The sequence below is a fragment of the Blastomyces dermatitidis genome (assembly GCF_000003525.1).
Source record: "Blastomyces dermatitidis ER-3 genomic scaffold supercont1.5, whole genome shotgun sequence".
In the NCBI taxonomy this organism is placed as follows: Eukaryota; Fungi; Ascomycota; class Eurotiomycetes; order Onygenales; family Ajellomycetaceae; genus Blastomyces; species Blastomyces dermatitidis.
Window position 1 is genome coordinate 4,854,920 of NW_025544778.1, and position 26,918 is coordinate 4,881,837.

Here is a 26,918-nt window from a genome sequence, read left to right on the forward strand (position 1 = left end):
GCCCATGTTTGCAGTAGTCCTTGCCTTCAGTCAGGGTGATGTCAGAGATATTTACAGAAGTTGGTCGGATTAGTCTAAGAAGGGCTGTTCTTGAGCTAAATTTAAATCCTTTGCAGGTCACCGCATTTGAGCCTTCTATGACACCCCTACGCTCCTTCTCGGCCGTTCATTTTTAGGATGAGAATTTGTATTTGCAGCTTGCGCGTGTCCTGTGCCAACCATGAACCAGCAGGTGTAGTGCCAATGTCCAGTGGAAACGACATTAGGATACAAACACGCTCGCTTGCAAATGACAACATCTTTCAAGTGACATTCTAAACGCGATCAAGCAGGTGAACCTGCAAAGTCACAATCCAGTTCCAATACTATCGATTGATGCCCAACTATCCTGCTGGCGTCCTAAAGAACAGAGTATATTATTGGCTAAACAAGGGTTGGGCAATCCAAACCCGAAAGCGCCGAAGCTTCTACCCCGCATTTTTCAGGCGCATCGCAAGCATTCTCGTGTGTGGAGGAGCAGCTCCGATGAAAGCGCGAGTAAAGTCGAATTAACATGTACTACTGGGCATGGTTAAAAGTGGAAAGTCTGCGCGAGAATGAGACTGTCCAACTCCCCCCAGCCTCTTCAAAAACGTTGGAAGAACATCGCCTGATCAGCGATTCTTCAGAATTGAAAATGTGGAAGAACGATAAAAAAAAAAAAAAAAAAAAAAAAAAAAAAAAAACAAAAAAAGAAACCAACCAGTAGAACTAAGAGCCATAATTTTCAAAAGCCAGTTCCTCACTGTCACCTACAATGAGGGGCAGGAACAACTCAGTTAACCCCGCATCAAGTTTGAAATGTGGCCTTTGAACAAGGCCCAACACTGCCCCAATGACACTCGTTGAAAATATTCTGGAGCGCATTATTGTGCGTGTGGATCAGATGGGCCAGATCACAATTAGTGTTTTCTCCCTGCCACTGCAGGGTGCTTGTCACGCACCCCGCCATGTAGAGGAGTAGTATCTCTCCTATCCTACATTAATAAGAGCTGATCCCGCGAGGGACCGCGGTGTGCGTATCGCTTTGACATTAGGCCTCAAAAGCTGGAGATGCATGCGTTTATCCGTGTGCCTTCGACGGAAATGTATGTACATACAATGCCTGATATAGGTCTAGTTACAAACTTTGCCTGATCGCCCGACAGCTAGGACGAAGAGTTAGTAGATGCGCCAAAGATTTGTTTGTTTCCCAAGGAGTTGACTTCATTTCTTGGAAGCTTGAGGGGCTGCGGCTGGAACCCTTGCTGAATCCTGGTAGTAATCGTCTGCATGTATATGTATAGGACATGGTAGATTTCCAGTTCATCCGCGCTAAGAGTGCGGAGCACTGCGGGTTGCTGCATCCCCGCAATATTCTTCAATTGATCCAAAATCGTGGCTGGTGAACGTCAATCTCGGCAAACGAAGAGGAAAACGGCCATACTCTGGAATTCTAATAATTGTCCTCCGCAATGACATTGAGAGAGGCGAGGCTGGAGGGCTATGGGGTAAGGCGGCTGTTGGGCTGCTCAAGTTGCAATTAACTACTCCGTACCTAGGATCTAGTTGACTGCTGAAGTTGTAGCAAAATGGGCCTCATCTCTCACCACCAAGCTGTGAGCTAGCAAAACCAGACAGCCCCAGTTATGTATATCAGTTGCGTCGATAAGGCACACTCAGGCTGATATCTGTGAGACCTGCTGGAGAACTGATGGACAACTCGGCCCCTCGATGCTGCCTCAAGTTGTACGTTGGAGCAGCTTCGCACCCCAATGACAGTGTCCGATTAAAGCAAGGGGCTGCATTGTCGAATTGGCGGCTCAAGAGAAAGATATCAATCACATTTTCGCACATGAAGCTCTTCCAAGCACCTCATTCAAATCAGTCGCAAGGGAAGAGTTTTCGAGGCTTCTCCAATGATGCATGTCGCGTATCCTTGCCTGGCCCAGGTTCTATGAAACGATCACAGAACCATTCCAGCCAGTGAGTCATGATCCCGTTTTTTAAATATGCGGCAGCCTAGGCATCAAACAACCCCGGAACAACGTTGTCTTGATGATGTCGTGATACTTACTAACGTAGATCGAATGAGCGTGCGTACATGGTAGTTTGCTATCGAAACGAGGGGGCAAATTTCCAATTTCGTCATAATATTAAACTGTAACTAATAACTAGCTGAGAGAATTCTCCAGCACGCAAAACAGTCTTCGACCAGCCGGGACCGTTATGATCATTTCCCCCCCAAATCTCCCATCTGCTTGCGAAGAGTGACAGGTCACATATAAGTTACGGTCCGAAATCCCGGCTCTCGCATCCCTGACTCCCGCGACTAATTTTAGTGTGGGGTTTGACTTAAGTTAACTTAGTTAACCCTGGAGAGGCGTTAAATATGCACTAAAACTACCTGCCCTCCCCATTGCATTGCATCAGGCTGCATCAGACTGCACCGTCAGACTTCATCGACCAAGCATGCTATGGTTGTATGATTGTTTGCGCGCTCGCTGGTTAGAGTCTTTCTCTGTTGGAAGGGATCCGTTGTCAATTGCCAGCTAGTGCCCAAGAACTCGGTTGGATCTCGATGGCATCTTGGCTCCAAACCCGAAGTAGCACTAGGTGGTGCAATAGTTAAGTTAGTTAGTTACTAGTTAGAGCAAAAGAAAAAGCAAAAAATAAAAATAAAAATAAAAATAAAAATAAAAAATAAAATTTAAAAAAATAGAGCAAGTCACCCCCGCTCTAGCTCTGGCCAACCATTGCCATGCCCGTCTGAGTAACTTATTATTATTCAAGATTAGTTATGACTCCCGCTTGTTCATCTCTTATTATTGGCTCCGGCTCACCAACGTCACGTCACAGGCTTGCTGTGAGGTTCAAACCTGACAGGATTTTCCCCCTCGTGTTGCTCGAACTCCGCCCACCTCGGTCCACTTGATCCCAGCTTGATCCCAGCTTGATCCCAGCTTGATTCCTAGATGAGATGGCTATTGGGCCCCGATCGGTTTGCTCCTTTTCTTGAAGCAGAACGAGCATCGATTTTCTCATCTTCCACATATTATTCTGCGGCTTACGGAGGGAGTGCTTTCATGCCCAACCAACCAACATTCATATCAACCGGGGGGTTCCTGTGTCCTGTAACTGCATGTCACTCTCCTGACTTCCCCATATCTACAGCGGTCTTGTCATAATTATCCAGTTGTTATTATTCGCCGAGGCTTTATGCTTCATCACTGCCCATCAACACCATTTATTGGCTCCCTGGGTGTCCATTGTTGGGATAGGATATCATCCATATTTGCCTTTAGAACATCCAGGTGTTGGAATGCGATGGCTCCAGGGCGGGCTAGGGGAGCTTAAATATCAAGCTATCCCGCCCCAGGGGGGTCCGGAGCTTTGCTGTCCCGCTCGATCGCTAAAATAATAATAATAATAAATGGAAGTGGTTCGGGTCTCGTATATAGTAACTTAACTAGTTGAACTTAGCCCCTTCCGCTCGCGTGCTTCCCTTCCCCGTGAATCCGCCGCCTGGATCTAACGCCCTTTCGTGGGTTCTGAAGCCCAAGCTGGCCTATCAAATCCCCACTCGGATCTTTGCCGGGTCCCAGAACCGTGACGGCGGGCCCAAAAAGTAGCTTGAATAAGTCCCCAAATTACTCCGTAAGTTACTATTCCAAGGCTTATATTATTATTATTATAACTTAATACTTCCCCACATTTTCGCCGCCTGATATTTGGCATATATACTCCTCCCCAGGTTACCTTACCCTATCCTCGTCGCGGGGGCTCTTCTAACCTTTTGTGTGAAAAAAAAAAAAATTAAAAAAAAAATCTGGTGAACTAAACATAACTAATCTATGCTCTTAACATCCATCATTCCATAATTCCCTTGTGACCAAAGATCCCTCGTCATTATTCTCCCCTACCTACGGAGTACTCTAAAACAACACTCTCTTCGCGGACTCTGTCTTGTTTTACTCCTATTATTCGACTCTCTCCGCCAAGGCCCTTTGGTCGCTGGTCTTGTTATTTCTTGAGCCATCAGCCCGCTTTTCATTGATTTGCTGAGCGAGAATTCCTGGCGTTTTCATTTATTTTGGAAGCCCAGTTGTGACAAAATTCCCAACGGAAACCATCCATCAACTGTTTTGCCAGACAAATTTCACTTCAACCAAACCAAGATCTTCATCAAACTCAAAACTCAAAAAAAAACTAAGTCACAACTTTAACCCCGCCATCATGTTGTCCGCCGCACAAGACACCAACCGCCGACGTGTGCATATGCACCCTACAGCTACTACTGGTATATCCCTTAATTCACAACATACGCCTATCTCACGATGCAACCCTATGTCCAATATGCCGTATCAAAGACAGCAAGGAGCCACGGAGCAAGCCATGCGAGCACCAAACCAGGATTTACAACATATCTGGATCATCACAGGCCCTGCAGGCTGTGGGAAAACGACTGTTGCCAAAAGTCTAAGTAAGAAGCTGCAGGTGGAATATATTGAAGGTGACGATGTAAGTGCAACCTGCCCTTCTTACCTGGCCCGACCACCAAAAAAAGATGTCGCTCCAGAAACGAAGTGGTCCTTTAAACCCTGACAACAATGAAAACAGTACCACCCAGAAAGCAACAAGCAGAAAATGAGAAACAACATACCCTTGGATGACGGTGACCGCTGGGACTGGCTAATCGCTCTTCGTGATGCTGCTATAGAGTCTCTTCAAACACGCTCAGCCGTCGTGGTGACATGTTCCGCCTTGAAGAAGAAGTACCGTGACGTCATCCGTGTTGCCGCTTATAACCACCCGATGGTTCAAATCCACTTCATCTATTTAGACGCCGAAGAAGACGTTCTTGTCCAGCGCGTTACAGCGAGGAAGGGCCATTACATGCCGCCTACCATGGTCCATTCGCAGTTCCAAGCGCTGGAGAAACCGGTTCCGGGGTCAGAAGGGGATGCGATCACTGTTTCGTGCGACGCCAAACCGAGTGTGGTGCAGGATCGTGTAAATCGCGAGGTGAATCGAATCATGGAGCAGAGGACAAAATAGACGTTTGGAGGCTTCTCGGGACTACATGCGAAGAGCGTCGTAGTGTCCCTCCGCGCCCCTGATCCCCTCCTCCTTCCCCACCCCCCCGACCATGGACAGAAATGACGATTGGATGCTGCTTCCTTCCTGCGCTGCAAATTGAATGCGAAGTTGAAGCAGGGCTGGGTTGGGTTGGGTTGATGTTTTCGGGATAACGCCACCACACTCCGTCCTCCCGACTTCGATTTGATCATGGTCCATTACCCGTGCGAAAGGGACTTAAATCTTCTTCTTCTAGTGATGGCACAGTTGGCTCCCAGCTTCTGAGGACCGAGGACCGAAACAGGCTGATCTTGGAAATTTCACATGGCACAATTCCAATCAACTCGATACCAACAACTGTATCCGGATTAATCCAATCCTCATAGAACTACCACATTGCCGACGAGCCTTTTTTCTTTCTTTCTTTCTTTCTTTCTTTCTTTCCTTCTTTATATTTTTAATAAAACTTTTAATTTTCCATCCCGTCGCCCTTTCCCTATCTCCTCTTGCCCCAGTTCCTCGCATCAAATATCAAATATCTTTTGGTTAAAGTTTTATTCCTCTGTCAAGCAGCGAAGAAAGCGTGTCTCTTATCATCTCTGTTTTACTTCCTCTGTCTGGCCAGCCACATTTTTCGTTCCCTATATCCTGATTTTTCCTCGTTCTCGTTTTCCTTTTTCCTTTCCCCCCCTCTTTTTTTTTTTTTTTTTTTTTTTTTTTTTTTTTTTTTTTTTTTTTTTTGCAAGGCGTGTTTGGGCGTATTCAATCTAAACAAGGGCAAATTTCCTAACCCTAACGAGAAGGGCAAGACGGGGTCCACGGGTACACGGTACTGTGTTTCGGCGCAGGAAAGACTTTGGAAAGAAGCAATGTTGGAAATTAGCATCGGTCTGTGTTTTATTTTTTGTTATCTTTCTTCGTTAGTTACCTTTACCTAGGTTTTTCACCCTATTTTGCCTGCCGCTTATCAGCTCTTGTACTTTCTTCTACTGTTGTTTATTCAATAAATCAAAGACTTGAAAATATATATATATATCAATCACAGAGAAGAAGCAAAGCTTAGACCACTCGTTCTATCTGGCACGCTACTCTGTCTCCCTCACCTCACCGCCTAAGGCTATCTATCCTTTCATAAATGATCTATCAGTACTGAATATGGGATATAAATCTTGCTGTACAAACACTGCATTCAATAAGACAAGCAACAACAACTCAAATAGAATTTTATCGTCATCCTCAACGCCATGCAGCAAACTAGGCATATACACACATCGCAACGCTAGGGAATACGAGGTGGCCAGGTCCTCCGTAAAAATCTTCCCGTAGCTCGATCTTCCTCTTCCATATCATATCGTCAAGCATGATCGTAAATTCCTCATATATATTACCTCCCTTCGTACATTCATCTATCGAACGGGTAACTTATTGATTGGGTGGGAACCACTCATTCTCTTTGTTAACCGGACCTCAAAGCTTTAAGAGGCCTGTGCATGTTCATATGTAGAACTGAAAAACAATGTGTCGTACATCCACCCTTCGTTAGGCAGGGGGGGTGGTTGGTTTGGGGAAAGTGTTAAACACAGCTGGGAGAAAAAGTAACAAAAAGCCTACTACTCTACTTCGCGCTTTTAAACAATTACAGAAAACATATGCTTTATATTAAGCTCTATATACAAACCAAAAGACAAGGGAAATACACACAAAAAACAACAACAACAAAAAGAATGCCTATCTGAGAGCCAAAATCATCGACTCAGGCTCCTCCAAATACAGCCTAACCTTCTCCGCCATCCGTGCCATCGTCGCCCCATCCACAACTCTATGGTCCGCACTCCAGCTGAAATTCACCTTCTCGCCCTTAACCACGTTCCCATCCTCGTCGAAGACGGGGACTGTCTTGGCCCGTCCAATGCCAAGAATCGCAACCTCGTTCGGCACAATGACAGGACCAACATAGGTGCCGCCAATATTACCGATGTTGGATACCGTGATGGTTCCACCATTCAAATCTGCGAGGGTCAATTTGCCTGCGCGAGCCACTTTGCGGAGGCGAGTGAGTTCTGCGGCAATGTCCAGGATGGAGCGGACTTGGACGTTTTTGATATTAGGTACTAGAAGACCTGTTGGAGTGTCCATGGCCACGCCGATGTTGTGGCTTGATCGCATGACGAGGGCGGGCTTGTTGGGATTGGTGGTGGTGTCTACTCTTGCGTTTAGGAGGGGGTAGGAGTTCAGGGAGAGGGAGACGGCTTTGATGATGAAGGGGAGGTAGGAGAGTTTTAGTGGTTCGGTTCGCTGTGATGCAAGTTTCTTGCGGATGGAGGATAAGGAGCGGATGTCGAGTTCATCGGCGTAGAGGAAGTGAGGAATGTTTAGAGATCGGGTCATTGTCTTGAACATTTGGAATTGAATTGAAGTTAATGGTGTTGTGGTCTCGGTTTGTGGGGTGCTGATGTCCAATGAGGGTTGCGTAGGCTGAGATGCTGATGGCGCAGCGTCCCGCTCCGCCACGTATCGGAGGACATCTTCCTTCATAACTCTTCCATCCTTGCCGGTTCCGTTTACTTTTAGAATATCCACCTTGAGCTCCTTCAACATCCCACGAACGGCCGGGGTTGCAAGAGAGGCATATTTAGATGGGGGAGGTGTAGCTTGTACAGCAGGTTCTGGTGGTGCTCCTGCAGCCGCGGATACACGAGGGGCTTCTGCAACCACCTGCTCTGGTGTCGGAGTGATTGGCTCGTTAGCTGGTGGCGGGTGAGGAGCGTTTTCATCTGGATATTTAGACTCGTCCACATCGATGTCACACAAAGCCTTTGCATCACACGTTAGTTACCCTGTGTGTCATGTATTGATTCGACTTCATCGATTTCGGACTTCTTTCCATACCATTCCTGTAGGCACTGTATCATCTGCCTGAAAGTGCAGCTTCTTAATGACCCCGTCGTATCTCGATGTTATCTGCAGACATTTGTTAGCATGAACCGGGGATCTGGCGGTACGGATTGGCTCAAGTCAAGAACACCTACATCGTCAACTGCTTTGTCGGACTGATATTGACATAGTGGCTTCCATTCCTCAATCTTCGCCCCCTCCTGCACATACCATTGTATAATCTGGATCTCGGTGATTCCTATATAAGCCATCAGTTAGCACGATGTCCTTTTGTTCCCGGAATCAAATCAAAAGAAATAGCATACCTTCACCCACATCCTTCAAAATCTGAGACCTGATAGCGCATGGTGCAGGGGAAGGGTGAAATCGCCGGCGGGGAGAATAGCAGCTGGGGGAGATACGAGAAATAGATGGGACCAGGCGAGCTGGAGAACTGCTTGAAAGAAGTGCCTGGGCAAAAGGTCCTCTGCAGCGTAAAGGCATCATGTCGCCGGTTGGATATAAAGAGGAAATGAAGCAATTGAGAGGACGCCGGCCTCTTTTAAGCAGGAGAAGTTCTCGATGCGTTTCTCCGCCGCCGAGTGCTCGGCTATGGTGGACAACCGCCGACAGTAGCCGTGCTTGCCTCGTCATGTGACAGCACTGAACTGCCGGGGGAACAAGCGATAAGATGTGTCTTATAAATACAGGTAGTTAAAGGTAATATCGAGGCACAGTATATCATAGGGGCAACGTGTAATGGCTGTATTGCCAGAACGTGCCAGACGAGACGGGGGCTTCATGGCGTATCCATTGGTGCCGCTGGTAAAGACAGCTTTTGGGCAAATTCTCAACTCCCGGAGATATATCACCATGGCAAAGCAGGATTGCTAGTTGAAGCGCTGATACCCCACTTGAAGATGAGAGACAGCATGGCTTCAAGTCAGGTCGAGGGGACCCCTGTTTACTTGTGCTTAAGTCAACCAGTAGCTGTGTCGACGGGAAGTAGTAGAAGTCGGTAAGGAATTTGATATTCAGCCTGAAGCCCGACATAGCTAACGGGTCAAAGCAGGTGTGGATGTACGAGATAGGCTGTTGATGCTCAGACGGGTCGGACGCAACTCCAGTTCTACCTAGCCCAACTACTTCAAGTTAATTATGGTTGCACTGAGCTCTCTCATTTTGCTGAGAGCGCGTTGTTAGGTCCTGGCTCTGTCCAAAAATCTGCTGCCGGAGGCCTGTGTTGCTACATCTCTGACACCCTTACCAATCTGGAGATCACTTTGCCTCCCAAGTGATGGATTCTTAGCCCGGATGAAGTTAACTGGCGAAGAGGGCTAAGGAAGAGAGAGTTGGAAAGGAGGCAGGCGCTTAGAACTGCGAGTTGAAATTTCGTGCAGTAAGTTTCAATCGTAACAATTTGTGATCTTTGAGCTGGAGAACATATAGGAAAGTGGAGTATGGCCTCTCCCTGGTAGCTATGATTGCAGAAGTAGTTATTGTGTCTAATATGAATACCTAACCCAGAAGCACATGAGTGAGAATTTATACAGTAGTTTACATTTACCCCCCTGTCCGAGCCAGGATATCTGTACACCACATACATGAATCATCCTTTGTATGCCGACTCGTATGACAAAAAAGACCGCAGGTAGAAGAACCCTATAGCCTCCTTTTATTTCGTTTCTTTACCACACTTTTGAAACTGTCCCCGTCCACTAGATGGATGGTAGTGTTTGCAGAGTTGACGTCTGTCACACAACAAACCCACAAGGACGGATGGGCACCGGTCATTGCTTCCGATCCTGTTCCTCCCGCCAGAGATCTAATGCATCCTCCCAGGTTACAGATCCCCCACCACATCGCTCCGTAACCAAACCCCACGTCCTCGATCGTATAATGCGTTCAACCCCCCTTTCATTTCTCAGCAACATAGCTAGCGATTCCGTCCTGGATTCGCGCGGGAAAAATCTGGCCGAATACGGATCCAATCGCTCGTCGACCACCCTCTCTCTATCCTTTGCTGATTCCCCCAGGCGCAGTAGGAGATCTGGGTCGTGTGGGTCAGGACTCGTCGCCACGCCAGCGCAGTAATTCAGGACGTCGGAGCGGTTTTGCCAGGAGGGGAAGAGAACATCATTTTGGAACGAGCGGCATTTTTCTGGCTCTATCTGGCCCTTATTTCCCAAATCTGTTTGTCGGGTAGTTGTCATACTAGGGTCGAACCCTTTCTGTGCTGGGGTGAGGAGGGCATTTAGATTTTGTGTAATGGAGTCGTCTATTGTGGATCGGGAAATGCGGAGGAAGTCTAGCGGTTCATGCCAGTGAAAGATATATCCGTTAGTTTTTAGTTTTATCTTATCATTTTTATGCTTTACATATCTGATGTGGTTGGGTTTGTTTGGGGTTGTGTCAAATGTGAGAAGGCGGCATTTACCTCGAAGGGCCCGCTCGTTGAAACAGAATTGCGGAGACAGAGTTGGCTGAGAAGGAGCCCGGGACATTTCCCCTTTTGCCGGTGGCAACGGTTGGTCGTCTGAGGGAGATAGCTTAGCCCAAAACCACTCCGGCATGAATCTGTTTGTGATAGCTCGAACTGTTGATAGCTGGCTAGTTGCGGGTTGGATTTTGTTGTATCCGGGAGATCATTGAAGTTGCGTTTGATTCAAAAATAAAAACCCCAATGACTTTTTTCTATATTGTAGTGAAACATGTAACAAGAATATTTAAATATTTAGCTAGGAAATTGTCGGCAAATTGCATGGAGCCCCATAACGACGTCAGGTCACCTGACTGCGTGTTGCGGAAGAACGCGTCCCACTTTCTTTCCTCTCCGCCGGAAGAAATCCATTCTTCTGCAAGACTCATCATACCCGGCGAATCGATCAAACTCTCGAATTCACCGCAGATATGTCCCAGGTCCGGATCTCCCAAGCTTGCCATTCCAGATCATCCATGCTGGGGTTTAATTCTGCATGTCCGTGATGACTAATCCCTGCTAGCTTTTTAGCCTGGATGCCGTCTGCCTTGAGTACAATAAATACGATATGAACACCGCGCAGCCAGAGTGCTTCTGATATTCCTCATATTTTCTGTTCACTGGCTTTCCCCAAATAGACCTAACTTTATCAGGATTTGTATGCTTTTTTTGGACGAAATTAAGCAATATTTGGCTATCATACGCTCCCCCAAAGCTCGGAGACACGCATCAAAACTTTTACCTTGATACCGATTGAGGGTCAGGCGCAGTCATTCAAATTCAAATTCATATTTAATATAACACAGACATCGGCCCTCCAGACACACCTCAAGTTTCGTCTTAAATTGCTGCAATCATGCCTGAGCTAGCCGAAGTGGCACGAATTGTCCACTACATTCGCAAGTATCTAGTCGGCAATACCATCACCAAAGTCCACGTCCAAGATGACCCAATCGTCTTTGGCAAAGCTGGAACAACAGCTGCGGAGTTTAAGAAACATATGGAGGGAAAGAAGATTGTGGGCTCGGGACAACAAGGGAAATATTTCTGGATAACCATGTCCTCCCCGCCTCATCCTGTTATGCATTTTGGCATGACCGGTTGGCTTAAGTTCACAATTATGAACACGCATTACAGGCGAACCACAGCGGCGAATAATGAGGAATCGCAGTGGCCGCCCAAGTTCTGGAAATTTATACTCCAGATTGACGATGCCTCGAAATCCGAAACAGCGTTCGTTGATCCACGGCGACTTGGCCGCGTTCGCCTAGTCAACTGCCCTGGAGCCGATATTAGAAAACATAGCCCGCTGAAGGAGAATGGGCCGGATCCTATTTTGGATAAACATATTATGACGTTGGATTGGTTGTCGAGAAAGCTGGCGAGCAAGAAAGTTCCTATCAAAGCCTTACTACTCGACCAATCAAATATCAGTGGAATTGGAAATTGGATGGGGTTCGTTCGCTCCACATATATATACCCATTGCCTTTTTGACGGAGCGTAATCTAACTAACCAAAATTCTTCTACTACCAGAGACGAAATATTGTACCATGCCAAAATCCACCCAGAGCAGTACAGCAACACCATCGAACAGGGCCAGATCGAACAGCTCCATTCGGCAATCAGCTATGTATGCTCAACTTCCGTTGATCTCCTGGGGGATTCCGAGAAGTTTCCAGCCGACTGGCTGTTCAAACATCGGTGGACTAAGGGGAAGCAGAAGCATTCGCAAAGGCTACCCAATGGCGACAAAATCGTTTTCATTACCGTTGGTGGTCGCACCAGTGCTGTAGTACCATCTGTACAGAAAAGGACAGGTCCAGTTGCAGGAGATGTGGAAGATGAGGCTACGGAGATCGATGAGCCACCGCCCCCTAAAAAGAAGAAAGTCGCTACTACAAAGAAGCTAAGCAGAGGAGCGGCGAATGACGACGAGAAACCTTCCACCACCAAGAAAGCTACGACTAAGTCAAGGGCTGAACCAACGGTAAAAAATGAAAAGGAGGTTGCAGCTCAGACTGAAGCGCCATCCGCCCCCAAGCACGGGAGATCCTTACGTTCAAGAAAGTAATCAGGGAGGAATTCAGTTGCATATTTGATAAATCAAAGCACAATAATCGAGACGTTAGCCGGGTTCGCTATTTCATAATTCGTGAGCCATATATCCTTCGTTCAGTAGTTTGCCTGCCCATGGCTGAACATCTCCCCTCATCTATTGTCCGTGTTTTCTTTCGTTGGTTAGTCGTCGATATAAAACACAAGACGATCTATAATAGAGGAGTGCGCAAAACTATCCCCTGCTATGAATCAAGGGTATCTGGGTATACATATCAACCTTAAACAAGCACTCCATTTAGTCTTCGATAAAACACCCCAAAATTGCCGTCCCCGTCTTCCCCCTCACCCCGATCATCCATCACAGCAAATATGATACTTTCCCACCACCCACCACTGAATTCCCGTTCCTGAAAGACCTCAGCCCAACAATCCGCTACCTCCTCCTTCGGATTTGCGAACGCTCCACAACCCAGGGCCCCCAACACCAATCTCCGGTGTTGATTCACTACCGCAGTCCGCAGAGCCACTCTCATCTTCTCCTTCATGATTTCGCGATCGGTAGGGTTTTTATAAACCTGCCTAACTCCCAATCCTGGCACTTCCCTCGTCCTAACATCTGGTACACAGAGCGCTGCTACACTAATCACACTGACAACGGGCAGCTTGTCCGGCTGCGACAAATCGAGCAGCTTATGCTCGCCTTCATCCATGTTTGCCCGAATCACTAGCACTGTCGGGGAGTATATCGCCCCCATCTCCGGAAGCGGATAATAGCGTAACTTTAAAGAGAAGCTGAGACTGCTTCGATAACAGAGCGCTTCTTCCTGCGCCAAAGCCCCCCGCTTCCAGCCTCCGCCTGCATTGTGCGCATTTGCCATGTTCAGCACACATACTGGCTTTTTGTCCTTAATAGTGATGAACTTGGAGCATTCTTCTAAGCCAATGGCTGTGTCGAAGGTGTCTGCGTCGTGGATGCGGATGGCAGTGGGAGGAAGGTTCGGACAGAAGTGATGGGAGAGGCGGGGCGGCTGTGGAGGGGCGTACAGGTATCCCTTCGGAGGGGCATGAGGAGCGGTGGCAAGGATATTGGGGAGTAAGGAGGTGGTTTCAGCAGCTATGGCGGAGAGTTCCTTGCGGCGGGCTTGAATTGCGCGTTTCCGCTCTAGGCCCGCGTCGTAGCTTGAATCTGTGGATGTGCTGATGTTGGATACCTCCTGTGACTGCAGTCTGGGTGGAGTAGGTTGTATATCCTCCATCCTGTCTTGGGAGTCATTCGAAAGGCCGTTTGCTACATCGCCGTTTGGGGACTGGCGGACGAAATATGGGGAGCGGGAGGTCCCGAGATCCCGTCTCCGCTCCGGGTGGAGATTGAGCACGGTCTGCACCAGTTTGCGATTTGGAGGATCGGCCATCCTCAATAATATTTAATTGGGATAGCAAATTCAATGGGATTTAACAGACTAGTAGCATGCCGCACTCAGAGTCTCCCCGGATAAAAGAGATATGCCCAGTATTTAATTGCGAATGGACCAAGTCAGGGTTCGGGTTGGAGGCTGGCAGGTGCCTCAAAGGCGGTGAGCGCGATAAGAGATTCTGCCGGCAGAAAAACAGGCTTAGTTATCTAAGCGGTAAGGCCAGAACAAACCCATACCGGAAGAACGTAGGGTTAGACTGACCGTGTGACCGTGTCTGGGACCAGGACCAGAATATTTGATGGTCTCATTACCAATTCAACTGATCTCATTACACTGTTTTAACATTAGATAGTAGTTTCATACTGTTTCAGTGAGACTTACTGTCTACTCTTATCACATTTTTCAAATAAGATTATGATTTCACTTCTTAATTTAAATTATTTTTATTGCTTTAAATGACTTTAAATCTTATTTAAGTGTTATTAAAAAGCATTACTTTTTAAAAAATTAAAAATAGTCTAAAAAAAACCTTAAAATGTCTAAAAATAGTAACTTTATATTAAGAATAAGACTAAATGAAATCAAATGAAATCACTTTCTTATTTTTTTTAAGTCATGATTTCATTTTAAAATCTGATATATAGTTACTTTATATATTTTTTTAATAATTAATCTCAGTGAGATTTATATCAAGAAATGTATGAGATCAGATCAAATGAAATTAAATATGAAATTTATAATCTTAGTAGTCAGTCTATGTAGAGTTAATTGTTTATTATTATTATTATTATTCTTTAATTATAGATATATATAGTCAGAGACTATAATATCTATCTGAGAACTTTTAGTTCTTAAAGTTTTTCTAATATCTATAAAGTTAACTATTAATTATACTTAGACTGACTGCTGAGATCATGAATTTCACATTTAATTTTATTTAATCTGATTTCATACATTTCTTAGCATAAATTCTGCTGAGACTAATTATTAAATAAACATGCAAAGTGACTATATATCAGATCTCAAAATGAAACCATGACTTGAAAAAAATGAGAAAGTGATCTCATTTAATCTCATTTAGTCTCATTCTTAGCATAAAGTTACTATTTTTAGACATTTTAAGGTTTTATTTAGACTATTTTTAATTTTTTAAAAAGTAACACTTTTTGATAACACTCAAATGAGATTTAAAGCCATTTAAATCAATAAAAATAATTTAAATTGAGAAGTGGAAATCATAATCTCATTTGAAAAATGTGATAAGAGTAGACAGTAAGTCTCACTGAGACAGTATAAGACTACTATCTAATGTTAGAACTGTGTAATAGAATCTGTCAAATTGACAATGAAACTATTAAAAATTCTGGTTCTAGTCTCAGACACAGTCACACAGTCAGTCTAATTATGCTATACTTACTCACTCTCTCTAATAAGTGTATCACAGTGTAGCCCCAGTGGCCGAATGATTAATGCGGCCACCTGGTAGCGCCTTGGCATGGGAAATCAAGGCGCGTGGGTTCGAAACCCGCAGGAGATACATTAAATCCGGAACTTAAGCACCTCAGGTTTCTAATAAATACAGAGATGTACAAATCACTTCAATGAATTGCTCTATGTTTCTGGGCTGAAAAGTTATTATTGTATGTATCTAATTGTCACTTCTTTGTATTTTCCTATGTTCTTGTTATCTTGATATGATCTCAACACCTGTATTTCCTTCTGTATAATCAACACTTGACCTGTATTTAACATCACGCAAGAACTCATCATAAGCTTCACTTGTATATGAGTATAATGAAAGAATAATAATAATAATAATAGTATCACAGTGTATGAAAAATTATACTATACAGAAAATATTTTCAATATCTTTATTCTTTATTTTCAAATAATAATTATTAATTATAATCATGTTTAAATCTTCTAATTACACTGAGAAGCAGTTGCAAAGAGCTGTTAACATATATAAAAGTAATTTAAAATTAAAAATCACATCTCTGTTATAAGAATTCAAAGTCTTATATATTATCTTATATAAGAGAATTAATGAGAAGAAATTAAGAACTATAAGAGTTTCACTGAATAGAGTATTGAATAACAGTTAGAAAGAGATAATTAAGATATAAATTTATTAGTTAAATATTAATTTTTACTCATTTATTATTAAGTATATTGAAGTTATTATAAACTGTATATTAAGATAGTATTATATAGATTCAGAGACTGCATCTCTTATAGTAAGTAAGATATAAGTATATCAATTTATCAAACATCTGTCAGATTATAAATGAATTAAGCAAAAGCTTATAAATTTAAAATAAGTGTTTTGTGAGAATATAAGCTTCATTATTAACTGATTTAATTAATATAAAGCTATCTTTAATTAATATCATTTTTTTCACTGTGATATCTACAACTTTGATGAGATTGAATTTCAAGAAGAAGAAGAATATGAATAGTGAGTTATAACTATCTTTAGAGATATGAATTCTATTATACAGTTATTATACTTCTGTGAGTTAATAATAGTGATAATGTGGCGTGCTTCCGCCTTCTATTCAAGTCAATTTCCTATTCAGCTCTAGCTTTCACTTCATTTCTTGCTGTTTTCTGAAGCTTTCACTTCTACCTTCTCTCTCTGTTCTTTTCTTCATATGCAATTGCTTCTTCTATGAGAGCTTTCACTTCTTTTCTACAGAGTCTTCATTCTTTTCTTCATATGCAATTGCTTCTTCTATGAGAGTGTCTACTTCTTCTCTACAGAGCCTCTGTTCTTCTCTTTATAGATGATCACTTCTTCTATAAGAGTTAATCTCTATAAAACAATCACTGTATATATAAGAGCATACACCCATCTCCCATCTTTTAGAGAATACGACAAGTTTTTATTCTTATATCTGACTCTACATAGTGATGTACACTACAATTTGATAGTATGTCTTGTTAAGAATTAAGTTCTTCTAGTCTCTTTAACTTCTGCTTCACTCTTAATATACATAGCACTGATGATTGAACTGGGCTGTGAATGCTGAGAATTGACTAGCTGATAATTAGTCTGATTAGTTACTCTATCTTCTTTCAATACTGCAGTTAGTGATTGATTTAGCTTGTGATTATTTAACTGTTCTATCTTCTTCAGTACTATAGCTAGTGATTGATCTAGTCTGCAGTTGTTTGAATCTATCTTATTCAATACTACAGCTGATAATAGGTCTGACTGATGATTATTTAAGCATCTTCTGCTTCAGAACATCATAGCACTAGTAATCAGTCTAGAATGTAATCACAGTCACAGTAAACTCATCTTCACATTCTTATATAACTTTGTCAGCTCTGTCATGATAATGAAGCAGAATGAATAAATCACTCAGAGTAGCTTCTGTCAGTCACTTTCTTTCACTGAACTGAATAAGCCTGTCAGTGAAATTGAATGACTCACTCAAGAATTCACTAATCAATCTGACTCAGAATAAACTTACTCATAAGCAATGACTGAAAAGCATGCTATTATAATTGCAGAAGTCTGGCAGAACACAGACAGACAGTATGAGAGTGTTAAAAGTCAAGTGATGCTATACAATTATATCAAAGTGAAAGATATTCTTATGAGTGTATCAGTCAGGTGTTACAATGACATAAAAACAGCTCTTAACTTCACTTCAGTAGTGAAATGAAAGAATGTTATTAGTCTCTGATTACAGGTCTTTTGCACAGATATCACAAAGAATACTAAGAAGAGAGATTTGATAGTCTCAAGCTTTCATGAATTTAATTATCAGAACTGCGCTTCTTCTGATGAAGCAGTAATACTAGATACAATTGAGAAGTTAGAATAGCTAGAAGCTTAACTGATCTGATAAGAGAATGAGCTCAATGAATATGAATATCAGCTTGATCAGTGAAAGAAGCAGTTGAATGAGTATACTGCTCTTATTGATGAATGTGTCAGCAAACTTCAAGAGAATCTCAAATAATTGACAGATGAAAGAAGCAGATTGATGAAAGTGTGAAATAGCTTCTGTACTGAGAAAGTCACACTCACTGCTCAAAGATAAAAGCTGAACTGTCATCAGCAGATGAACTGTTCAGCTCAGATTAACAGAACAGATATCAGAGCTGATGATTCTCTCAATAAGTCTGTACAGCAATTAGATGCCTTCTTTGAGAAAGGCTTTGAATCATCTTCTAGAATCTGATGAATATCAGCAATTTCATGAGAATCACACAGTGCTGGAGACAGAACACACTGTCATAATCTAATAAGAGATAGGATTAATTTCCTCAGAGAAGCTGACACTGCATGTTTTACTTATGACTCAGAGAGAAATCAGATGTATAGAGATCAGACATCTGCTTATAACAATCTTAATCTTCTGCTCAATAGTGAATTCTGTTCATCTATATAAAGTGATAATAGATCAGTGAGATTACAGGCTGATAACATCATGCTATTTGACTCAGCAGAAACAGATGTAATGATATTTATCAGTCACTTGAAATTCATCATCACATAGAAGAGAGACAATGCAGTTCTCTGTATATTTCTTCTATATCTGAAGAGTCAGGTGTTGAAATGATATAACAGTCTGTCTATTGAAATGAGAAAGAATATGAATGTCTCTCTCTCTATCATCATCAATGAGTTAAAACACGAGTTCCAGCTATCAGAAGAGAAAGCTTGAATGAAAGCTCAGACTCTGTATTTTTTCTTTAAGAAGTCAGACAAACTGTCTCTGATGTTATACATCTCACAGAAGATTAACTTACTGCAAGTCACTGTAATCTCTGATTCTGTTATAATAAAGAGGCTCTTATAAGAGGGTTTAGAGTTCAATCTTTTCTTAATCACATCACTCATTCTTACTGAATAATTGAATGACTTCTAATAATAAATTAGAGATAATAAGTCAGCTGTCTGATGTGCCTGAACTGATCAGAAGACTCAATTCATCAACTACATGTATAGTTTCAGACATTTTGAACAGAATAATGACTGCTGTCTGTATCACATCTCTCTGTCTAAGCAGACAGAACCTACAAAGTCATCTGTGTCTATTGCAGAGACAGCAGTGATTCTCACAAGTGCTCTCACAATGAGTAAGTTATTAATTCAGTGTATAACAGAAGAAGAAAGATCATCAGCACTCACAGCAGAGTGCTACATCTGCAGAGACTCTCATTACATCAACTGCTGTCTTAAAAAAGAGAAGAACAGTGATCATTCAGCAAATTAAGTTGAACTGAAGAGTATCAGAGAAGATGATGATGAGCTGCTGAATCTAGATCTCAGTCTAGATTTCAACAGTGAGTTAGAAAAATAATTAGTGAGACAAGTACTGAGAAGCTCACTTTGTCTACAGACATTTTCTCAGATGATTATCAGAACATCTTTAATACTGACATATATATAGTTACAGTGTGTGATATCTCTATAAGTAATCAAGAATATATTAGCAGACTACAGTATTTGTCTTACATCTTTCTCATCATTTCTGTCATTATATTACAAGATGATCTCTCTGTTTGCATGAATACAGATGCAGATATATCACTTATTAATGCAATAATAGCAAATCTATTCTTTTCTCATTATCAACTGACCCCTATACTGCATGATCAACATGTGAGTATTTGAGAAGTTAGCTCAGAAGCTGATGAATCAAATCTATTCATAATAACAGGTCTCATCTTAAGAGTGAATAATGATTCTCTTTTCATTGTTGAAGATAAATTCCACTTAGTGTAATATCTCAGATGTAATATAATCATAGCTAATGATGTATTATCATCAGTGAAAGCAACTATCAATGTTCATAGTGAGCTTGTTACATTTCATAGAAGATATTTTATAAACATCAAGATTATCAGAGACACTATCCACACGGGTAGACACTCATCAAACTCACAGTCATCTCAGCAGTGAAAGAAGATTGTTATTTATGCTGTCAATGTCAACATCATTCATCATTCTAACTGAGAAGATCTCCTGTTTTCTATCTTATACATCAAATTACATTTAGTGAATGCAGAAGACCAGGATAATCTGCTTTAAATTTCCACAGCAGACACTCTCACTGAGCAGGTTTAAATAAATATATCAGATCACTGAGTAGTAGAAGATTAAGCAGTCATTCAAGTGATCATTAATCAACATCACAAACTATTTAGCTCCAGCCTAGACTTATTTTCAGACAATGTTAAGATGCCACTGCAGTTCATTGATAAGAGCAACTTTTTCAGCCTGAAACAGAGACTCTATTCTCTGTCTCAAAGAGATCATAAAGTCACTGACCAGATCCTGAACTCACTTCTGCAAGATAGAAGAATTGAATGTGTTTCTCTCAGAGACAGAAACCTCATTACTTCACTCATCTTTGTGATCTGACTTAGAGAGAAGCTGAGAATGATGATTGATTTGTAAAAAGTAAATGCACACTTACTTCTCAATACATACTCTCTACTGATATAACAAGATGTATTACAATCACTCAGCAGTTCTACAGTATTCTCATTCATGAATATCTGTCAAGACTTCTTTCAACAAGTGATTGAACAGAATGATCATTTCAAAATCACATTTATAATCTCATATCAAGATCTTGAACATTTTACAGTTATTACAATGAGATTAATAATCTCATCTGAGTTCTTTCAACAGTGTATGAAGAAGATTCTAGTGAAATTTCTATGACAATTCATATTAGTCTATGTAGACAACATCATTATCTTCTCTCACTCACTGAATGAATATCTTCATTATATGCAGCAAGTTTTCACAGCTCTCAAGATATCTGAAATAACAATGTTATTAACTAAATATCATTTTATGTATCTCTCAGTGCATTTGCTGAGTCATCATGTCAGTTAACTAGATATATCTACTTAAGAAGAGAAAGTAGCTGCTATTACTAATTTAGTCTTCTCTATAATACTCAGAGAACTAGAAGGAATTATCAGCCTCTTCAATTATTATCATAATTTTGTCAGTTTTTATGTAGATCAGATAAAAGTATTAGAGATTCTCAAGATTAAGTTACTGTATAACAGTTCAAAAACAGGCCAGAAAAGAGCATTATACACAGCTAAGACTAAGTTGATAAGATTTGAGAACTCACTGCAGTTTCACACTCTGCTCACAGAAGCTAGATATTCATTTGATATGATAAAGCAAGCCTTGATAAATGCTCTCATCTGAGCATATTCTGACTTTAAATGTCTCTTCATATTGTATGTGAACATCAGTAAGCAAAGAGATATCAGAGTAGTTCTACACTAAGTCAGAATGAATAACATTGAAAGATCTGTTCTATTTCTCTCTCACTGATTAAGCACAGCTGAAAAGTGCTACTGAGCAACTGAATTAAAGTGTCTTAAACTTATATAAGCCCTGTGGAAATTACTGCAGTATTTAGATAACAAGTTTACAGTTGTCATGAATCATGTCACTCTTGTATTCACTTTTCAGTTGCTGATAATAGGTCATCATAGCAACTGACTGATGAATTGAGCCTTAGTTCTAAGCTTGTATCTTCTGTGAATAACAATTCACTATTACAAGAGCACTGTACATGCTAATACTGACACTCTATTCAGATTGTGCTGTCTAGATAATGATTCAGAAGAGATTCTCTCTGAAGAGTAGAAAAAAATCTGCCAGACTATCATCAATCAGACAGACAGACTGATGACAGACACATCTTCAGTAAAGATATGTATGATTTCAACTACAGTAATAGAGCTCACTGATGAATTTAAAAAGCAACTACACTGAGATATTCCCTGTAACCTGGCATTGAGAAAGGTCTTTCACAAGGCCAGTCAGAAAGAATGATATCAGTTGTTTATAGTGCAGAACAGGCTATTATTCTTTGAAGAATCACATCTCTGTATCCTCAAATCACTGATGTGAGATGTCATTCATATATGTTATAACACAGCAGGTCACCCTGGCCTTCATCAAACAGAAAACCTTATTCATCAGTTCTTCTTCCTTTTTCATGTCTGAAAGAGAATTCTGGACCATCTATTATAATGTCTTAATTATCAACTAGTCAAACTGCTGAATCACTCATCAGAGAATAAATTACACTTCATCTCATCTTTAAAACAGCTATTTGAAGTTCTTTTAATTGATTTTATTACAGAATTATCTATGAGTGACAATTATGACACTATATTAACAGTCATAGACAAGTTTTTGAAAGCAGTAATTCTAATTGTAGAACAGAAATAATGAAATGCTTTATAATGAGTGAAAGACTTCTATAAGAAGATGATCTGTCACTGACAGCTCTCACTGATGATTATTTCAGATAGAGATCTTAAATTTATATTGCAATTTTGAAAGTCAGTTCTTCAACTCATGAGAATTAAGATATGAATAATAACTGTCTACAATCCTTGCTCAAACAGTCAAAATAAGTGAATCAATCTCACAGTTAAAGTTACATTGTGAATACTTCTTATAGATAAATATGAAGCAAATTGAACTACTCTGCTTGAATAAGTGAAAAGAGTGTTGAACTCAGTAGCTGCACAGTTAGTAATGATCTCTCTCTTCAAATTACTCACAGATGTAAAGTCTAGATAACTGTCATTGAATAATGAGAAAGCTCTGCTAGATGTAGCTGAGTTCATTGCTGTGTGAGATACAGTGTAATAAGACATTCTTGACTCATACACTCTGATAAAAGCTAGAATGACTGAGTTCTTTAACTGATCTTATTTTCAATCAACTATTCAGATTGATGATTGAGTCTTCTTAAACCTCATTTAAAAAGCTTAAAAGAGCTACACATTAAAAGAGATGTTCAAGCTATCACTCTTATAGATAGACTCATTCCACATTCTTCAGAAGATATCAGATATCACATTTTAATTGAAACTGTCAGTTAGTTAATGAATACACTTAGTAATCTTCATCATTCATCTGAAAAAGACTGTATTAACAGAAGTGAATATAAAGCACTCATCATCAGAATCAGTACTTATTAATGATCAGTTGCAATTTAAAGTTGAAAATATTATAAGAAAGTGTACAGAGAACAGTAAGATTTATCTTCAGATTAAGTGAAAGAGATATGAAGACCTGATCTGAGAGTCTCTTGAAGTCATCACACAAGACATCTCACATCTGATCAAGGCCTTCATGACTAAGAAGTCTCACAGTCAGCTGAGTAAATAATAGAAAGAAAAATAAAATAGAAACAGAGTAAAAGAAAGAAAGAAAATGTATTACAATCTAATTTTAGCTATTAAATAAGAAGAGAAAGAAAACAAGAAAATTATTATCTTTCACTCTTTTCATCATTTCATTCTGTCTCTTCTTATCAATCATCTTCAAGCTCTTCCTGCAGCTTGACCTCCTGCTCAGCAAGATGTACATCTTAAAATGCAACATCTGCTGACAATCTCTCATTTATAAGATTGCTGAAATACACCTCACTGAGCAACTTAAAGAAACAATTATTGATCACAGTATTCTTCACAGCTGAAATCATGTTGATGAACTCAGCTATCTTATTCAGTTTCTTTCACACAGTCTGAATGATGTTCAGATTATACTTATCAAGATTAGACAGCTGTCTCAGTATCTTCAAATCTTGAGCTCTATAATTAATCATGCGGCCTTCAGAAGACAGAATTGATGATTATTATACACTGCTCATCTTAGCCTCATTGATTATCTTAGCAGAGGTTGAATAGCTTATCTTCATCTCATCACTTATCTTCACAGATGTCAAGATGTCTCACTCACTAATTTGAATGTGTTTTAAGAGTTTCAGCATAATCAGACTTAACACCTTGTACTTGAAAGATGTAGATATTCTCTTCATTGAAACTATAGTCAAATCATTCTTCTTCTCTGTATCACTGATCTCAATAATATTATCAACATCTGTCTTCTCAGCTGCAGTCTTTTCAAATCCAGGCACACTCTCTTTAAATAGCAAGTTATCTGCATTTCATCTGAGTTCATACTGACTACAGCAATTTAAAGAGCAGCAGAATCTCTTATTTTCTCACTGATAGTTGATACAAGTGTCATGTCCTTGCCATGTCTGTTTGTCATCTACAGAGATGATCACATATTTCTCAAATCATCTCTGACTCTTTGCATAAGACTGATACAACACAGAAGCTATTTCTCTGCAGGTCTGCAGAATAATGATATCTTAATTAGTGAAATCCTTAGAATCAACAGTCTGTGAAGTGATTAGCTCATCATTATTCATTTATCAGCATAACTTTCACTTGACAGATAACTACTTCAAATCTTTAATTAATTGCTGACTGAGTAAAATGAAAAATTCATAATTAATAAATGACATCTTCTCACTACATCTTATAAGTCTTTCAATGATTGAGATGGTATCTGCAAGCCTCTTCACAGTCAGGTTCTGTATGATTGACATGCTCAGGTGAGCGAGCTTGTCATTCTGCTGAAAGCACAAGTCAGTCTTATCATCATAATGCAGACATCTCATATATGCTGTGTCATATGATTAAGACATCTGATCACTCTTGATATTCTTCTTTCATCTCAACTTTCTCAAAATATTATCACTCAGAGTTTCATACTGCTTTCAACTAGCTCTTCAGCACTTCTTATTCTCTTTCATCAGTGATGATTCTTCAGTATTCATATCTGTCTATTCAGCTTTCACTTTCAGTTCTACTTATAGTTCTTCATTATCAGTTACTTCTGCAGCAGTCTTCTGACTCTCTCTCTTCTTATTCATCTTAATATCTTCTTCTGAAAACCAGTGTGTGAACAGTCACAACTTTTTTAAATGAGTAAATGATATTATAAGCTTTTATATCACAGTCTTAGACTCTTCTTAACTCTTCAAGCTTCTATCATGCAATTCATCTGTTGACTCTTCTGTGACAGTATCATGCAGCCTAGCTGAGTAATAATGAGACATCACTGTCTTTTCCTTATCTTAGTCTTTGATTACTTTGTATATGAAAAGATAAGTTGATAGTATTGAAAGCTCATCTGTTCAGAATTCTAACTCTTTATCTTTATTATTTTCTTTTATCTCATTCTCATCTGTCTTCTCTTCACCAGTCTCCTTGTCTGTCTTCTCTTCTCTATCACTTATATGAAGAAGAGCATCACACTTCTTCTGACTTAATGACTGAAACAATTTCTCTAAGGTCAAGGCCTTTTTCATCATACTTACTGTGCCTGTCTTCGCGACTGTTGACTTCTTCTTGAGACTTATCATTTCTGTGATCTAATCTTCTATATATCATGATTTTCACTAATTCTGCTATGTTAAATTTTCACAAGATGAATGAGAAATAAGAGAAGAATAAGAGAGAAGTAATTATGATATATATATTAATGCAATCATTCATCTACACTAATTTCTATTACTCATAGAATCTTCTCTTCACTACAATGAAACTTTCATTCTTATCTATCTTATCAAAGAACTCTTTCTCATTCAAGCTTCTTATAATTTCTTTATAATCTCTTTCTTTTCTTACAGCTGTTTTTAGATTAAAGAACTTCTGTCTCTTTCTTATCATTTCTTTTCAAGCCATTCTTACATCTTTTGTTCTTTGTAGAGATAAATAATTCTTACATCTGATCACTCTTTGTATAAATAAGTAATTCTATCACTCAGTCTCTTCTTTTCTATAATATCTGCAGCATATATAAATGAACTAGCACTTCTGAACAATATTCACTCCTTTGAGCCTAGCGCCCGCGATATCTGTCATCTTTTTTCAACATTATTTTTTTTCTTCTCTGCGGACACATTCTTTTCAGATAGAGGGACTGTGGTATGCTTTCACTTCCTATTCAAGTCAATTCTCTATTCAGCTCTAGCTTTCACTTCATTTCTTATTGTTTTCTGAAGCTTTCACTTCTATCTTCTCCCTCTGTTCTTTTCTTCATATGTGATCACTTCTTCTATGAGAGCTTTCACTTCTTCTTTACAGAGTCTTCATTCTTTTCTTCATATGCAATCACTTCTTCTATGAGAGCATCTGCTTCTTCTCTACAGAGCCTCTGTTCTTCTCTTCATAGATGATTACTTCTTCTACAAGAGTTAATCTCTATAAAACAATCACTGTATATATAAGGGCGTACGCCCATCTCCCATCTTTTAGAGAATAAGACAAGTTTTTACCCTTATATCTGACTCTACGTAGCGGTGTACGCTACAAATAAAGTATGTCAGTGCAGATAATATAGTATTGAATTTATTAATTATACTGTGAGAGCTGACTTTACTGACTGTGAAATGTATTCAGTTAATTATAATATAATTCTCAATTGATTGAGATCTCTTATCATTGATAATGTCTCAGATCTCAACATATATAATAATGATGATAATATATACAATCACTTTATCTCATCATCTGCAGATCAATCATTAACTGTCTCTTTACAATTAATCTCTTCAGAGATAGTTGTAAAACTACATTATTAAATTAATACAGCAGTCAAGACCTTAGAAGATATGAAGAATACTCTTATATCTAGTTTAATAAGACAGTTGAACAAGATCTTCAAGAGTAGTATAATTCAGACAGAATTGAACATATACTGTAAGAGTGAACTTACAGATTATTATTAAGTAAATAGATATTAAGTTATTAAATTCTTCTACGGACAGGTGCAAGTAGATAAAGTTCTCACTATTAAGAATGTCAATTGCAAGATTATAATCTGTAGAGTAGATGAGATGAAAAAGATATTTAATAAGAATCTTCAGTTAATTGAAATTAAATCTATAAAATCTACAGTTATTTTACTATAATAAGATAATTCTATAGAATCTTAATCTACAGTGAATTCTACATCTTCAAATGAGTATATAGATAATCTTTATGTTATAGATAGATGTAATAATAATTATTAATTAATTTTTGAAAATTACTATATTTAAAATATTTTCTGTATAATGTGGTTTTCTGTACACTATGACATACTCACTAAAGAGAGTGAGTAAGCATGAAACAGTTATA

At 39.9% G+C, this 26,918-nt stretch overlaps 5 protein-coding genes across 5 annotated transcripts; 2 read left to right on the forward strand and 3 right to left on the reverse strand.

The window, feature by feature from the left end:
• Positions 1 to 3,728: 3,728 nt before the first annotated feature.
• On the forward strand, positions 3,729 to 6,365 carry BDCG_05587 (thermoresistant gluconokinase). The gene is made up of 2 exons (XM_045421279.1): positions 3,729 to 4,539; positions 4,639 to 6,365. The coding sequence occupies exons 1-2, from the start codon at positions 4,255 to 4,257 to the stop codon at positions 5,074 to 5,076; spliced, it is 723 nt and encodes a 240-aa protein (XP_045277197.1). The 5' UTR covers positions 3,729 to 4,254; the 3' UTR covers positions 5,077 to 6,365.
• BDCG_05588 (2-oxoisovalerate dehydrogenase E2 component (dihydrolipoyl transacylase)) lies at positions 6,142 to 9,029 on the reverse strand. The gene is made up of 4 exons (XM_045421280.1): positions 8,298 to 9,029; positions 8,127 to 8,230; positions 7,987 to 8,058; positions 6,142 to 7,911 (listed from the first exon to the last, which is right to left on the reverse strand). The coding sequence occupies exons 1-4, from the start codon at positions 8,623 to 8,625 to the stop codon at positions 6,826 to 6,828; spliced, it is 1,590 nt and encodes a 529-aa protein (XP_045277198.1). The 5' UTR covers positions 8,626 to 9,029; the 3' UTR covers positions 6,142 to 6,825.
• Positions 9,030 to 9,156: 127 nt separating this feature from the next.
• BDCG_05589 (caffeine-induced death protein Cid2) lies at positions 9,157 to 11,651 on the reverse strand. Its single transcript, XM_045421281.1, has 2 exons — positions 10,409 to 11,651; positions 9,157 to 10,279 (listed from the first exon to the last, which is right to left on the reverse strand). Exons 1-2 carry the CDS (start codon positions 10,542 to 10,544, stop codon positions 9,762 to 9,764), a joined length of 654 nt encoding a protein of 217 aa, XP_045277199.1. The 5' UTR covers positions 10,545 to 11,651; the 3' UTR covers positions 9,157 to 9,761.
• BDCG_05590 (formamidopyrimidine-DNA glycosylase) lies at positions 10,673 to 14,178 on the forward strand. The gene is made up of 2 exons (XM_045421282.1): positions 10,673 to 11,905; positions 11,986 to 14,178. Exons 1-2 carry the CDS (start codon positions 11,307 to 11,309, stop codon positions 12,521 to 12,523), a joined length of 1,137 nt encoding a protein of 378 aa, XP_045277200.1. The 5' UTR covers positions 10,673 to 11,306; the 3' UTR covers positions 12,524 to 14,178.
• On the reverse strand, positions 11,669 to 14,179 carry BDCG_05591 (uncharacterized protein). Its single transcript, XM_045421283.1, has one exon. The coding sequence runs from the start codon at positions 13,920 to 13,922 to the stop codon at positions 12,789 to 12,791; it is 1,134 nt and encodes a 377-aa protein (XP_045277201.1). The 5' UTR covers positions 13,923 to 14,179; the 3' UTR covers positions 11,669 to 12,788.
• Between the last annotated feature and the right edge of the window lie 12,739 nt (positions 14,180 to 26,918).

Bases quoted from the DNA above. Each gene is read 5' to 3' on its own strand.
- BDCG_05589 (XM_045421281.1), bottom strand. From the start codon at position 10,544: ATGCCGGAGTGGTTTTGGGCTAAGCTATCTCCCTCAGACGACCAACCG. The intron at 10,280-10,408 runs GTAAATGCCGCC...ATGAACCGCTAG, and splicing joins CAACGAGCGGGCCCTTCGAG to ACTTCCTCCGCATTTCCCGA.
- BDCG_05588 (XM_045421280.1), bottom strand. From the start codon at position 8,625: ATGACGAGGCAAGCACGGCTACTGTCGGCGGTTGTCCACCATAGCCGA. The intron at 8,231-8,297 runs GTATGCTATTTC...TGGCTTATATAG, and splicing joins TTTGAAGGATGTGGGTGAAG to GAATCACCGAGATCCAGATT. The intron at 8,059-8,126 runs GTAGGTGTTCTT...AAATGTCTGCAG, and splicing joins CCGACAAAGCAGTTGACGAT to ATAACATCGAGATACGACGG.
- BDCG_05590 (XM_045421282.1), top strand. From the start codon at position 11,307: ATGCCTGAGCTAGCCGAAGTGGCACGAATTGTCCACTACATTCGCAAG. The intron at 11,906-11,985 runs GTTCGTTCGCTC...TTCTACTACCAG, and splicing joins GGAATTGGAAATTGGATGGG to AGACGAAATATTGTACCATG.
- BDCG_05591 (XM_045421283.1), bottom strand. From the start codon at position 13,922: ATGGCCGATCCTCCAAATCGCAAACTGGTGCAGACCGTGCTCAATCTC.
- BDCG_05587 (XM_045421279.1), top strand. From the start codon at position 4,255: ATGTTGTCCGCCGCACAAGACACCAACCGCCGACGTGTGCATATGCAC. The intron at 4,540-4,638 runs GTAAGTGCAACC...CAATGAAAACAG, and splicing joins AATATATTGAAGGTGACGAT to TACCACCCAGAAAGCAACAA.